The 14,072-nt window shown below is 54.2% G+C and overlaps 6 protein-coding genes across 6 annotated transcripts; 4 read left to right on the top strand and 2 right to left on the bottom strand.

Annotated features, from left to right (window-relative positions):
* The first annotated feature begins 847 nt into the window (after nucleotides 1-847).
* On the top strand, nucleotides 848-1,672 carry IWZ02DRAFT_220851 (uncharacterized protein). Its single transcript, XM_066762809.1, has one exon. It carries the CDS (start codon nucleotides 1,093-1,095, stop codon nucleotides 1,543-1,545), a length of 453 nt encoding a protein of 150 aa, XP_066623531.1. The 5' UTR covers nucleotides 848-1,092; the 3' UTR covers nucleotides 1,546-1,672.
* Nucleotides 1,673-4,663: 2,991 nt separating this feature from the next.
* Nucleotides 4,664-5,371, top strand: IWZ02DRAFT_375117 (kinase-like domain-containing protein; the record flags this gene model as incomplete). Its single annotated transcript, XM_066764801.1, has 1 exon — nucleotides 4,664-5,371. The coding sequence occupies one exon, from the start codon at nucleotides 4,664-4,666 to the stop codon at nucleotides 5,369-5,371; it is 708 nt and encodes a 235-aa protein (XP_066623530.1).
* A 205-nt stretch (nucleotides 5,372-5,576) lies between these two features.
* Nucleotides 5,577-7,875, bottom strand: IWZ02DRAFT_220817 (major facilitator superfamily domain-containing protein). Its single transcript, XM_066762808.1, has 4 exons — nucleotides 7,389-7,875; nucleotides 6,278-7,339; nucleotides 6,124-6,231; nucleotides 5,577-6,070 (listed from the first exon to the last, which is right to left on the bottom strand). Exons 1-4 carry the CDS (start codon nucleotides 7,749-7,751, stop codon nucleotides 5,783-5,785), a joined length of 1,821 nt encoding a protein of 606 aa, XP_066623529.1. The 5' UTR covers nucleotides 7,752-7,875; the 3' UTR covers nucleotides 5,577-5,782.
* Nucleotides 7,876-8,661: 786 nt separating this feature from the next.
* On the top strand, nucleotides 8,662-9,893 carry IWZ02DRAFT_489369 (uncharacterized protein; the record flags this gene model as incomplete). The annotated part of the gene is made up of 3 exons (XM_066769566.1): nucleotides 8,662-8,840; nucleotides 8,888-9,087; nucleotides 9,148-9,893. 3 exons carry the CDS (start codon nucleotides 8,662-8,664, stop codon nucleotides 9,891-9,893), a joined length of 1,125 nt encoding a protein of 374 aa, XP_066623528.1.
* Nucleotides 9,894-10,266: 373 nt separating this feature from the next.
* Nucleotides 10,267-11,240, top strand: IWZ02DRAFT_468812 (ATP synthase delta subunit-domain-containing protein; the record flags this gene model as incomplete). The annotated part of the gene is made up of 4 exons (XM_066768661.1): nucleotides 10,267-10,419; nucleotides 10,617-10,931; nucleotides 10,987-11,076; nucleotides 11,127-11,240. 4 exons carry the CDS (start codon nucleotides 10,267-10,269, stop codon nucleotides 11,238-11,240), a joined length of 672 nt encoding a protein of 223 aa, XP_066623527.1.
* Nucleotides 11,241-11,959: 719 nt separating this feature from the next.
* Nucleotides 11,960-13,759, bottom strand: IWZ02DRAFT_399627 (uncharacterized protein). The gene is made up of 2 exons (XM_066765613.1): nucleotides 13,079-13,759; nucleotides 11,960-13,022 (listed from the first exon to the last, which is right to left on the bottom strand). Exons 1-2 carry the CDS (start codon nucleotides 13,397-13,399, stop codon nucleotides 12,282-12,284), a joined length of 1,062 nt encoding a protein of 353 aa, XP_066623526.1. The 5' UTR covers nucleotides 13,400-13,759; the 3' UTR covers nucleotides 11,960-12,281.
* Between the last annotated feature and the right edge of the window lie 313 nt (nucleotides 13,760-14,072).

Below are 14,072 nucleotides of genomic sequence, written 5' to 3'. Positions count from 1 at the left end.
CCTCGGTCGCTGGGAGCAGTCTGTCTCCAGACGCCTTGTCAGGCGCGCATTGTGTTTGACACGCGAGCGAGCGCGCGACGAGCGATCAGAGCGGCGGCCCGCCTTCCACCCATCAGCTGGTGCAGCGGCGCGCCAGACGTCTGGAATATGCCGCACGCGACGGCAGCGTCCCTCGCTAACCTACGTGTCAGACGCCCGTCCCAATCCCTTCTTTTTCTTCTCCTCAATTTCAAAAAACTGCCTTCTCCATGCCCTTTCTTCGCCTAGGAGCTTCTTGGCCGCTCCAGCGCACTGTGGGGTAGGTAGGTGGTCAGGGCGGGAAGCTCGAAACGAAACACCTGCTTCGGATGGATAACGGGCCGTCGTCCGACTGCTCGCTTTCGCTTTCGTCCTCATTCCCACTCTTGGCTGCGGTGATGACGTTATTAGTGCTGCGCATTGTTGTCATGTCATGTCGCCCCCGTCAGTGTTGCACGTCAGATAGGAAAGACAGCGCGCGGAACGGTGACGTTTGGACCTGGCTTCGCACAAAACAGGCCACCCCATGGATCCAGAGAGCGTGGGCTCGATGAGACAAGGCCTAGAGACTTTTGTCGCCTAGGTGTGACGGACAACGCTCAACGTCGTAGATACATGGTGGTTTTGCAGCGGAACGAGCGGGCAGGACGGAGATCCGCACATGAGCGGACAAAGGTCTCGGCGAGCGCAACTTCTTGCTTTGGCAAAGACAGACGGCATCAAAGTGAGCTGAGAATGTCGCCAGCAAGACGGTGGTTAAGAGTTAAGAGGTGAGGTTGAAAAGCAGTGCAAGGGTCGGCGGCGCAACGCGCTCGTGATTGGTGAGTTTGGCGCGGTGCCCTGCAAGGGCAGCAAGACCCTGGCGTCGATCAACGAGCTCAATCTGACGACGACGCACAACTGCTGCCATTCCAAACCACCAGTGTGGAAACCTCGGAGAGAAGGGCATGCGAATTCGTTGTTTGGACCAAATTCAAAGCCTGGCCCATACTATCTATGACTATTTCCCCCCTCTCTCTTTCTTTACGGACGTAGACCCGCACGTCCAGCAAAATCCCAACTCATATCTCCAATATGCTGGCTGGCATGCGTCTCAGAAACCACACAACAACTCCGTTTCTCGTCCTTCTAGCTCCATTCCTTCGTTCTTACCCACATTCCTCGGCGCCAGCACAGCGCACGTCGCGCCAACGGCCGCTGAACATTTCTGACATCAATGCCGCTGCCACCACACCCACACACACACGTCTTGTTGCGCGTCTTCTGCTACTGCACGCGCCCTCCAATTTCCCCACCTCCTTTTCACCATCGCGCCGTGCAATGTTTCCCCATCTCATCCTTCCGGCTGCGTCTCTTCCCGGTCCGCACGAGCCCGGATGCGCGTGGTGGGCTGAGCGCACTCGGCTTCTCCGAATTTTCATCCATGGGCAATTCCTTGGTCGTGACCAACGTCGTCAGTTCTGTGAAACTGTGGGTGGCCTGGATCTAGCAGTTCGGAAATGTGTTCATGTACGATGGCTGATCTGAAGGCGGTATCAAATATACGCTGAAGTCGTGGATGAATGCTCCGTGTCTGTAGGGATGACTTGCCTCGGGAGCTTACTTGAATGCTCTTTGGTCTTTTCTGCATGAATTGAATTCAGCTTTCGTTCGGCATATCGGCATGAAGTGTCAGTGTACACTGACTCACTTATAGCTTGACCTGGATAAGTGCAACTCGATTAAATTCTTAGTCATGTACAAGTCGATACTGCGTCGCGTGCGTACGCTGAGCTCCATGGGAAAGTGACCAGGAGAGGTGCGATATTTTATGGTGAATAGGATGGTCCCTTCCCGCAGTATCTGGCATGAGAACGTTTCTTCTGAGCAGTTTCTGGGTTGATTTACCTGCAAAGCGGTGCCGTCTATCCCGTCAAGAACTAGTAAGCGTCTTTCTTCCAAGTCTCACCGGGACGGCCTTAGATACTTCAAAAAGACCGAGAAGCTTTGCTGATGTAATTCCAGTCCTCTTTCTAGCATTCAGAATGCGTTTTTGCCGTGCTGTACACGACAGGGAGTGTCGTGGAGAACTTGCAGCAAAAATGTGTTGTCTCCATGGCTTTCAAATTGACACTCAAGATGTGAGGTTTTGATGCAATTGAGTCGAAGGGGAAAATTCCTGAATGAAAGATGGGAGGTTGTTAAAACGTGGTCATGAATAGATGCTCCTAGAGTCATGCTCGTCGGCCGCCAGGTCAATACGAAGGATCAGTCGAACAACCTTCGTAAAGAACACTGCCCAGCTTCCTGTTTGTCATTGGATTGTTCCCGCGGAGTTTAGATGATTTGAGAGTCATCTTGAATCGAGCAGCAAGTGAGAATGCTATTGTCTGGGTGTTGCTCGAAAAGAGGGTGCGCATCTGACGCAGCACAGTGCGACTTGTACACTCTGGGGCTGATGGGGTCGACAATTGCTGACATTGCTCTTCTTTGTGTCGTTGGGTCGCGCGCGTCTGTTGGTTGCTCTTCTTCGGTTTGAAGCAGTTGGTGCATACATTGCTGTTGGCTTTGATGGCTGTTGGGTCGTCAAAACTACGCCGTACGAAATGCATCTCCCGACAATAATAGAAACCCAAAAGTTTGTCCGAATTACGTCAACGTCGAGGCTTGAGGCAGCCAATCCGGCGCTCGATGATGCCTCCTCCCCTTGTCTTTTCGCTTGTAAGCGCCGATGCTCGCGACTGTCCTACCGCCGTCAAGGCTCTCTTCTCGGCGCATTTTCTCTAGAGTATGATCTGTCCAGATGACTGCATGCTGTCGAAAACCACTTTGCGAGTAGCAAATAATCGGCATTACCACCCAATATTTCATCCTCGAATAGCTGGCTCCGACCCACCATCGAGCCATTACTTCGGCGCTCGCACTTCCATGAAGCGCCGTCAGCTCCGCCTCCAACATGCAGATTGCGAATCTCCATCGTCATCACTTGCGTCCTGTGTGCCTCGCTTGCAGCCTCCGCCTTCAAAACTTGGCTCTGCGGTGATGTGAATCCTTCTAGCATGACTTGTCCTGTGATATTCGGCGTCGTCCTATCTCTCTTCCGCCAATACAATGGGTTTTGGTCCGGGATAGCTGAATGAAAGCTCCTCCTTGCAGTTGGAGGTCCAATCATCTTCTGCCAACGTGTCTCGTCATGAGGGCTTCGAGACGACGATCAGTATTGATCCTCGAGGGCAGTGCCCCTGAACCAAAGAGAATGGGCAAATCCTCCGACAGCGAGTCTGTGCTTCACTTCCCAACTGTCCGGTGATATTCGAGCAGACGGAGCGCTCCTGTTGGAAACGGTATGCAGGCCGACGCTTTGGTACACGCGCTGTATATACTTGTCGTTCCAAGAGTCAAATCGACAGTGCCAGCTAGGTATACAATGGCAATGAGAACAGCCAGTCGCTCAGTCTCCATTGCACTTCTCGAGAGCATCTACGCTGTTCCAACACTGAGAAAACAAGATCTACTGTAAGCGCCTTCTGTCAGGCTCGGCTTTTTTCATCGACGGTTTCGCTCAAACCAGAACAGGAAAACATTTGACAGAAGGCGAAAAATGTGCCAAATCTACAATTTTCTCAAAGTGTACGATGCCTGCAAAGCTAGGCCGAAGCATCAGATTACCCAGACCCGTGAAGAGAAATGCGAGGAAACTCCTTACAAAGGAGAACAGATCCATACGTCAGGAAAATCGAGGGTTGATGGAGGTCCCCCTCCAGTAAGGAGAGACGTAGGCAGTAGCTAGTCCCTATGTAGTTAATGCACAGACCGAGTAGTCAACACCTCTCTCGGTTGCGCGCACAACGCAGACAATACAACTAATTTGCTCTCGTTGTTTTGTGCTCTTCAAGGGTCAGACGCGTGACAGTCAACCAGAGTCCGATGCGCCCTTCTCCCGAATCTTGAATCCAAACTGGTATTTTTCCCCGGTCCTTTCTTATTTACACTCTCCAGCTGATATAAACTGTAGGGTTCGCGGCAAAATCTTGTCCACATCGGTCCCATGACGACGGTATAACATGGAATACAATACTTGGAGACCTGGGTGCTTGATGGATATCTTGTGATCGAGAGATGATTGGGCACTTTCCAGGAATCAGCAGGGGGGGGGGACCGATGGTTGTCATATGAAGGAGCTAAGTGGACGATCTCGAAGATGAATCGTCTTAGTGTAGTCTCTCTTTCACTTCAACACAGCAAGTCATTCATATCAGATCTTTCGTCGAAAGAGTCCAACCCGAGGATAATTCTCCATGCAGCCCATGATTCGTTGGATTCATAGAAGAGTCATACTAATCTCCTGATTCCCGCATCCAGGACTCCCTGAAGTGTTTGCGTTTGGCGTGGAATGTCGTGAAGGCGAAGATGACATTCTCAGAAATACCCACTCAAGTATTGTAACAAGGTTGCCGAAGAAAATGTACTCGGACCAGTCAGGCTGCTAAGCCCAATAATTCTCGTCGATGAGTAAGCTTTCTGCATGCAAGCCAATATGTGTGATTGCAGCAAGGGAGCATCTCTGTTTACCCACTCGGCGCTTAGCTGTCACTCGACATTTCTTACCGCCACCACACTGGTTTCTTTCCATCTCATCACAACGGAGAATTCCTTCGAAGCGACAATGGGTCAGAAGGAGACTGAGCCCGGCAATATCTTGTGCACCTTTTGGTATCCTGAAGGGGTGAAAGAAAGAGTTGCATTCAGCGGAGACTTCTTCATCGGCAAAGTCGATGAGTCCACGGTCCTCAAGTTCCCGTGTGGAGAGGAGGGAGATGACGTGGCTCCTTGGTTGCGACGCGAGTACGAACGCATCTTGGAAGGTCTTCAAGTCGAGCGAAAGATCTACGAACGCATTGGCAAGCATCCACGCATCATCGAGTTCAAGGGGTGGCAGGACTCAGGCCCCGGACTGCTGCTTGAATTCGCGCCCAACGGAGACCTTGCTCACTTTCTGCACGACCAATCTGAGCATCTCTCCGTGAAGAATCGGCTTCGAATCGCACGGGAGACAGCCGAAGGAATCGATTTCGTCCACACAAAGAACGTCCTTGTCCGCGATGTTGCAACCCGCAACATCCTCTTGGACGCTGGCTTGCACGTCAAGCTGTGCGACCTGACGGGCGTGTTGCTCGGGGATGATGGCAGTGTCATTGCAGCAGGTCACGGCTGGGAGGACTTTGACGCGACGAAGCCACGGCCGGACAAGCAACATGCCGACATGAGTACAGACCTTTTCGCACTCGGAGCTGCCATTTTCAACATCATGACGGGACAATGCCCATTTCCCGACACGGATGATAATCAAGAGATAAAGCAACTCTTTGAGTAGAGAAAGTATCCGGAGCTCGATGAACGGCTGGGCAGCAAGGTCGTCTGGGGCTGCTGGGACTCCCTATACGAGTCGGCGGGCGAGGTAGCCAAAGACTTGGAAAAGCTTGAACAGGCATATCCGCAGTAGTGTAGTAGAGAGCCAGCAAAAAGCCGAACAGGTTCTGAACTCTCCTTTTACCGGGGTTTTGAAGGAGCCATCTTCAGTGGATATGAATTTCTGAATTCCAAGTGTGCTGGAGAAAAGAGGACGACGAAAGAAAATCTAACAGAATCGCCCAGCCAAATGGACACAGTAACGCTTTCCCTATCAGGTCAAAAACAAAACGAAAGGAAGACGAAAATGCAAATGGGGTATCAACCATGCAACACGCAGACACCGGACCGCTTAGGCTTGCTAATCAACAATTGCTCAGTGGGCAAAGCGGAAATCGAGCCGCTTGTTGCCCTTGTCTTTCGTTGTGGCGAGATACGTCGTCTTCTCGTCCACAGACATGGCGTCCCACGTATGTTCACGGTAGCTGCGGAGATCATTAGACACGGATCGCAGTAAATGTGGGGAGGGTATGGGATGAGCGTACCGATTAATGGAGACGTAGAAGAATTTTGTGCCGGCAAAGAGGATGAGATTCCACAGGCAAATGTAGATGAGGATTTTATTGCCGCGCCGGTAAAGTGGCATGTCGTCTTCACGGTAGACCTGCACAGTTTGTGGTCAGCGGAGTATCAGCAGGCATTTGTTGGAGAATGCACATTTGCGCTGATGATGCTGCCGAATTGGACACACATGTTGTACAGGGCAGAGGCAACGGTTCTGGTCCGCACGGTGCCAGCGTTGCGGCTTGTAATGGCGACGAGAATCTACAAATATGAGCCAGTGCTTGTTGAAATGGGGTGGCAGTCTTACCGCATGGACATATGGATTCCCCACGAGAAGCGCGATGGCGATGTATCTCACGCCTGCCGCGGCTGTTGCAGGCAGCAAAAGAAGCATGAACAGCAACGGCAGCGCCCATAACTGGCTCACCGACGCCAGGATGAATCGCTCCTTGCGCTGTTCACTGAGCCAGGTCCAGAAAAGCAGCTGCGCAATGAACAAGCACAGAGGCGGGACAGTCAAGAGATTGGTTTGGAAAGTGTCGAAACCAATCGATCTCAGCTGCAGCGTCATGTACGAAGTCATTGGGTGCGTCGGAACAAAAGTCGTCAGACCCAACAGGTAAATGGGCCACAGATGCCAATCTGTCAGGCACTCGTACAAGTTCGACAATGTCAGTGCCTGACGGTTGTGCATGTCGCCCTTTGACGGATCATCGCGCAGAATCCGGTTCACCATGATCTTCTCCTGACGCTTAGTGAACCAGCCATCCTCTCCACGGAAGGTGCTCGCCGTCTGAGTCGGCGATGGAGGCAAATAGAACCAAGACAGCACGCCAATGACGCAAGTAAAACTTCCCTCTATAGCGAAAAGCCAGCGCCACCCCTCGATCCCCCAAAACCCGCGAAGATGCAGAATCAGGAAGGCAAGGAAGGCGGAGCAGATGTTGGTCCCTTGAGCCGAGACCCAGAACCAGCTCAGGCGCGTGGGTAGCTCCGACGATGTATACCAGTAGCTGAGGTAGAGAATGTTGTCTGGGATGAAGCCTCCCTCAAGCAAGCCAAGAAGGCAGCGGCATAGGAGATACGACTTGCGGCCTTGGAGAAGCGACTGCATGCTGGCAACCACACTCCAGGAAGTCATTTGGATCGGGATCAAGTTGTCCGCACCAATCCATTTTGAGATGAGTTGCGAAGGGAGTTCTGCCAGGAGGAAGCTGAGGAAGAAGATGGTCTGGCCTTTGTTGTAGTCGTTGGTAGAAAGGCCCAGGTCGTCCAGCAGGCTGTCAGACAGCGCTTGTTGAATGTTGCCCCGGTCCAGCTGAAGCGCGAAAAACATCATGCAAACCCAGAGACATATTCTTTTGTCAATCTGCGAGGAATAAGCAAAGGGACCGGCGTGGCCAGCCGCGTGGACGAACCTTCTTGACCACTCTCTTCTCTTCTAACGGCTCCCACTCAAACTTCGGATCCCATCGATGGATACCTTCATAGCTTTCGACTGGACGGTAGAATTTCTCGATTCCCTCTGTTGCAAAGGCAGAGTCCTCGCGTATGGTGACCAAAGGAGCTTCCTCGATGCGAATGTCCGTCTTCTTGGCGTAACCTTTGGCGTCAATCGGAGACCCCATTTCCTGGTAGGCGCTAGCCTCGCAGGCTAGCAAGTGATACTGAGATGAGTTCCATGGTGATTCCTGGGAGGGGCTGCCCATGTAGTCCGTGCCTGCTTCTGCTATGTGGAGCGATCTGGGGGTGCAGCGGCCATGGCGCTTGGGAAGAGGCATGTTGCGGAGATCCGGAGCACGAAATCAGGGGGCACTCAAAGGATCCCTCAGCGACTGGTCCAAGGTACCCCGGAAATTTGAACAACAAAGGGGACAGGCGAAAGAAGAGAGGCTAATGGGGACCAGAACAAAGCGGTTCGTGAAGAGGGCGTCCTGATATCGATATGGCGACCATGATGGGACGTGATGCAAGCACGCAAAAAGACTGGGTCATGATGAAGCAAGACGCGACCAGGTGAGGGCGTCGCGTCACGATGAGGAGGGTCGAATTGGGAGCGTGCATTGTCCCGCAATTGCGTGATTGCGCCGGTGGCTCGCGTGCAACAACACCATGCAGCCATGAGACAAGTCCGTCGCTTGCGCTTGGTGCTCCTCGATTCTGGTCCAGCGAGACATGGTAGAATGGTAAATCATCTGTCGTGCAAAAGGCAGGCCGCGGTTGATTGTTTTCTGTGGAGTCACGTTCTGGCCTTCTCCACGTCCTCGAGCTTCCGAACCAAGCTGAGCATGCATTAGACGGAGAAAAACCCGCCCAAGACAACCAGTAGAGAAACATAATGCCATAGATACATCACGTGAAGCAACATGACTTGGACAATCCCTTGGCCATATCGCGGTTACGGCTGCAGGTTCCCATGACGGCAAAGCTCCCAAGTTGACGCGACATCCATGGCAGCTGATTGGACCAAGCCCTTGCAACGGCGTCGTTGTCTTCATCGTCATTGGACTGGAACCTTGCAAAATAATGCCCCCCGCTCTCATGTTGCCATGTTGGCGTGTCGTGTGAGGATCCAGGAGATACCGGCACTCGTGTCTTGTTAATCGGCTCTGATACTTAAGCTTCTGACGCCGCCCGTCAAAGCTCTATATCCTGTGTTTGAAAAACACTTGCTTTTGATTCGACTTCATCATGGCCCCAATTGCTGTTGAGACTCCGCAACAACAGGCTCCCGGCCGTGGACTTTTTGATTACAAAGAGGCCTTTCTCACCGGCCCCAAGGCTTTCAAGAGGGACATTGAGGAGCACGGCTCAGAGAACCAAGCTCCCGCTTCGTACCCCCACTACCTCCCTACATGGGATCCCAAAGTGTATTGAGCCCTGTAAAGGTTGCCGTGAATGCTTCTGACAAGCTTAGGTACCCACCCCTTCAGCCATTTGAACACTACGAACACGGCAAAGATGCCGACCCCACCTTTCCCCATCTCTTCGCCAACGGCACCCACAGGCCTCTGGCTCCCAAGATTGGCTCAGAGGTCAAAGGGGTACAGCTGAGCAAGCTGTCTGACAAAGGAAAGGATGAATTGGCTCTCTTCATCGCCCAAAGAAAAGTGGCTGGTATGCAGACTGAGGACGACGACGACGACGACATGAAAACGAATTGCTTACCTCTTACAGTCTTCCGTGACCAAGATCTCGCCGACCTTCCCATCCAAGAGGCTTTGGACTTTGGCGGCTACTTTGGCCGTCACCATATTCACGTCTCCAGTGGTCAACCAGCCGGATATCCAGAGATTCATCTCGTCCACCGTGGTGCCGAAGACACGGTTGCTCGTGATTACTTCGCCACCAGGACCAATTCCATCACATGGCATTCGGATGTGACTTTTGAACAGCAGCCCCCTGGCACCACTTTTCTCTATGTTTTGGACGGTCCGGAGGCAGGAGGTGACACGCTTTACGCTAGCATGACGGAGGCGTACAACCGTCTATCGCCGGAATTCCAGAAGCGCTTGCACGGTCTCCGGGCCATTCACAGTGGCTTCGAGCAGGCCGAGAATAGTCGTTCCCGCGGAGGTGTGGTTCGTCGCGAGCCGATTACTACCGAGCATCCTCTTGTACGGACGCACCCGGTGACAGGAGAGAAGGCATTGTTTGTGAATGGGCAATTCACGCGCCAGATCGTGGGGCTGAAGAAGGAAGAGAGCGACTACCTCTTGAAGTTCCTCTTCAACCACATTGCCATGGGCGCCGACTTTCAGGTGCGGCTCAAGTGGGAGAAGGGCAGCGTCGTGGTCTGGGACAACCGCGTCGCGGTTCACACGGCGATCCTGGACTGGGACGATGGTGCAAGGCGCCACTTGGCTCGCATTACTCCCCAAGCGGAGCGTCCGTACGAGACGCCATTTGAGGAGAACAAATAGGGCTTCCGGTTTTGTTTTGCGTTGCTAGCGTGATGATGCGATGAATTCAGTCTTTTGAAGTGGTTCTAGACGAGCGAGGTTGGTAGTGGGAAGGTTCCAAAATTGCGATAGATGAAGGACCGAGACCTAGACCGGTTAATGTGGAAATTGAACGACATGCCATTCAGTGCCAGAATTTTTGGAGTGAGGGCGTCTTGGTGTAGAAAGGAATCCGATTACAGCCTGCACGGGCGCCAAGACAAGTGCTAAGTCAGCTTTTCCGGCAACGCACCTCCACCATCGGAACTTCAAGTCCTGCTGCTGCTCAACAGCACCTTGACGGACAACGCCGCCACCCACGCCCACCACATCGACTCTCCGCTCTCCGGCCATTATGTTCGCAGCCCGGTTCGCGCGGTCCGCCGCAGCTCGCGCCTCGTCGGCCGCTCCCCGCGTCGCCGTCAGGAGCTATGCCCAAGCCGCCGCACCCTCCACCAAGCCGCCCGTTGCCCTGTTCGGCGTCGACGGCACCTACGCGAGCGCTCTGGTACGTCTCCCCCGCCCGAGGAGATTCCAATTGAAGAAATGGATGCGATTGGGCCGGCACGCCTGCTGAGGGACGAGATGAGATGGAAGCAAAGGGACCTACCTACCTTGACTCGGAACCTTGGATGCAAATGGCGGGGAAATTGGACGAGAAGAGACACACGCTGACGGCATCGCTTTTTGCGAATTGAACGACAGTACACGGCCGCGGCCAAGACGTCCTCGCTCGAGCCCACGGCCAAGGCCCTCGAGAGCCTCGCCGCTGTCTTCAAGAAGGACCCCAAGCTGAGTGAGCTTCTGTCCTCGCCGTCGCTGTCGCCGGCCGACAAGAAGGCCATTGTCGCCGAGCTCCACAAGAACGTTGGCGCGGACAAGGACGGCATCATCAAGAACTTTCTCGAGACCCTCGCCGAGAACAACCGCCTCGGCGTTTTGGAGCCCGTGACTGAGAAGTTCACCACCCTCATGAGCGCCTACCGCGGCGAGGTCGAGCTCAACGTCACCAGCGCTGCTGTACGTCCACAATGCGCACGGAAGTCATTGAGGGTCCGATGCTGATTTCTTCTAGCCTCTCGACAATAAGGTGCTCGGCCGCCTCGAGGCTTCCGTCTCCAAGTCGCCCCTCGCCCAGGGCAAGAAGCTCAAGGTCGTTGCCAAGGTGAGATGACCAAGTATCCGGATCAAGAAAATGTGCTAATCATGGTGCAGGTCAACCCGGACATCAAGGGCGGTCTGGTCGTCGAGGTCGGCGACAGGACCATCGACCTCAGTGTCTCGTCCAAGATTGCCAGGCTGAACAAGCTCCTCCAGGATGCTTTGTAAATTCCATGCTCGCTAGCAGACTCTTGGTCGAACCCAGGACAGGAACAGGGGACAAGCACCTGTGTATGTTTAGATGCGGAGGTGGCTTGAGATGATGATGCACATTGAAATTTCCAATTTGGCATCAAGTGATGGCGAACATCATCCAAGAAGCAAGCAAGCAGCATAGTGGATAGAGAGAAGAGCGCCCTTTTGGAATGCAGTCAGTCTGTCAGTGACTCTTGGTCGCCGCAAGCAACGACTTTGCTCAGGGACCCCTCATTAATGTCCTCTGCTGCCTCCTGCGTTCTCTGATCTTTTCTCGTTCCCCGCCCTCAGCCAGCCGCGAGACACACAGCCGTACCGTACCCGTAACGTAGCGTGTCTCCCTCCCTCCCGCAATCCTGCCGCAATCCTTTCCCCCTTAAGCTACGTACTCCATCAGGCATGACAGATCTTCCCCATCATCCCACTACCAGTAATGTACATGTTAGGTACCTTCTTGCGCGCAGCAAACAAAACACTTGCAGTTGACGTACGTGCCACCTGAAGGTAAGAGGTCCAAAAGCCGTTGCCACTTAGCACGCAGCGCTTGAAGATCCACGCTACCAGCCAGCTCTGCCAACGTCCGCTTGCGATGATGCTGGGCGGGCGGAGACGGAGCGGGAGCGGAGGCACAGAGTGAGTGAGTGAGTGAGTGAGTGAGTGAGTGAGTGAGTGGGCTGACAGGTATCTTTGTAAAGAAGCGAAACGGGTATTGTAAAAGGAGAGAGATTGTCAATCAGGCTTGGTACTAGATTGGTCTACGGACAAGCACGTGTCCTTCTCTCTCGAGAAGAGCCCAGGCAGGCAGTCAATTCAACAACGGTCTGCATATCTCATTATGTAAGTTCTCTCTACGAATAGAACGGCAAAGCTCTCCAAAGAAATGCCGAAATGCTGCAAAACGCCCAGACGCCTGACGACAAAAAAGGTCTGCAACAAGACAAAAAGCTTGTAGCAAGGCAAATCTTTCCAAAGTCTAGGTGACTAGCTAGCCGGCTGTGAAGATCATTTCAATATCTAGAGGTTCGCCTTCTCGATGCGGTTGCCCGTCTCGTCGAACCAAATCTTCTTGCCCGTGTTCAAGCTCTCCTGCAGCGCGCAGCCAATCCTGACAGCCTGGACGGCGCCCTGCAGCTTGAACGGCAGCTTGGTGTTATCCAAGCAGGCAGCGGTGAACTCGTTGGCCTCGGTGACGAAGGCGTGCTCGAAGCGGCCGTAGTAGTGCTGGGGGATCTCGCGGCGCACGCCGTTGGGCTCGTGCATCTCGACGAGGGTGCCCTGCGGGTTGGCATTGATCGACAGCTTGCCCGCCGTGCCAATGATCTCCGACATGTCGTGCTGGCCGGCCGCCATCATGCGCGAGCTGTAGAAGTAGGCCAGCTTGCCGCCCCAGAACTCGACGACCCCGACGCCGTTGTCGACGTCGTTGTACTTGCGCAGCTCGGGCGACACGGCTGTGATGCCCAGCGCCACAACCGACTTGACGACCGAGTCTTGCCCGAAGTACCACAGCGCCAGGTCGATGTCGTGGATGTTGCAGTCGACGAAGATGCCCCCCGAGAATTGTGCGTACGACACGAAGAAGCCCGTTGGGTCCAGCTTGTCGCATGTCTGGCTGCGGAACACGGAGGCCCGCCCGATGGCCCCGCTGTCCATGCGGTCGAAGGCGTCGCGGTACGAGGCGTCGAAGCGCCGCGAGAAGCCACAGAGGACCTTGAGGTGTGGCTTTCTAGCGGCGGTGTCGCAGACGGACTGGGACTGTGGCCAGGGGTTAGCGGGCGTTCAAAAACGAGTTGAGCTGCAGAGCGACATGCCACTTCGACGCTGGTGCTCAGCGGCTTCTCGCACAAGACGTGCTTGTTGGCCTCAATGGCCTTGATTGCCTGCTCGGCGTGGGCAGTGGTGACGGTAGCCACGACGACGGCCTCGAGCCCCGGGTGCTTGAGCATCTCGTCGTAGTTGTCGTATATTTGCACCTCGGGCAGGTTAATGCGGGCCCATGATGCCTCCTGCGGGTCGGGGGTGAAGGCGGCCACGACGTTGGCGCGCGGCGTGCGCGTGTAAAAGTTGATGGCGTGGCGGGCACCCATGCGGCCGAGGCCAGAGATGGCGACGTTGAGCTTGCGGGGTGCCATTGCGGGACTGGAAGCGGGTTGAAGAGGTGGAGGGAGAGGTGCGAGTGTTGGTAAAATTCAGCAGATCTGATGTGCGAGAACCAAGTGACGGCAGATTGATTGGGTGTTGGGCAAGGATGGGACAAGAATTGGCGCCGAGATGGTCAGTCAGGCAGCCTTTCAGTCTGGCAGCGGAGAGAGAGAGGCAAGAGAGACAAGCACGCAATGCCAATGGAGGGAGGATAGGGGCAAAATTCCATTTCGATCCTCGGTGAACGACATGGCGACGTTATATGGCGGAGCAGAGATGGAGGGGTAGGGCGACGGTGTTACCTAAGGACAGCGCCCGGCACGGCCAAAAGTCCTTCCCCAGATTCGCCGGAAACTCAATCCCTTCAGGCACACGCCCTTTGAGCATTGCTACTCACGGCGCTGTCCGCGGCCTACCGATGCTCCATTTGATCACCACGTGTGGCTGGTGCGGGTAATTCTTTCCTGGATCCCCCTTCTCGTATCGCTGTTGACGACATTCGGACCCAGCGCGACGCGTCTGCCCATTATTGAAGCTCCGCGTCGGATATTCCGTCGACGAGTTATCATCACACATGCAGCACGGGTTGGTTCGTCACAGCGTCATTTTGGAGATCCAGTCTCATTCGCAACTTTAATTACGCATATGAACTTTTTAAAAGGC

This window comes from Phyllosticta citriasiana (assembly GCF_038021145.1).
Source record: "Phyllosticta citriasiana strain CBS 120426 chromosome Unknown IWZ02scaffold_5, whole genome shotgun sequence".
Taxonomy (NCBI): Eukaryota; Fungi; Ascomycota; class Dothideomycetes; order Botryosphaeriales; family Phyllostictaceae; genus Phyllosticta; species Phyllosticta citriasiana.
The sequence above is the reverse complement of the archived record's forward strand: the minus strand, read 5'-3'. Positions and strand labels throughout refer to the sequence as shown.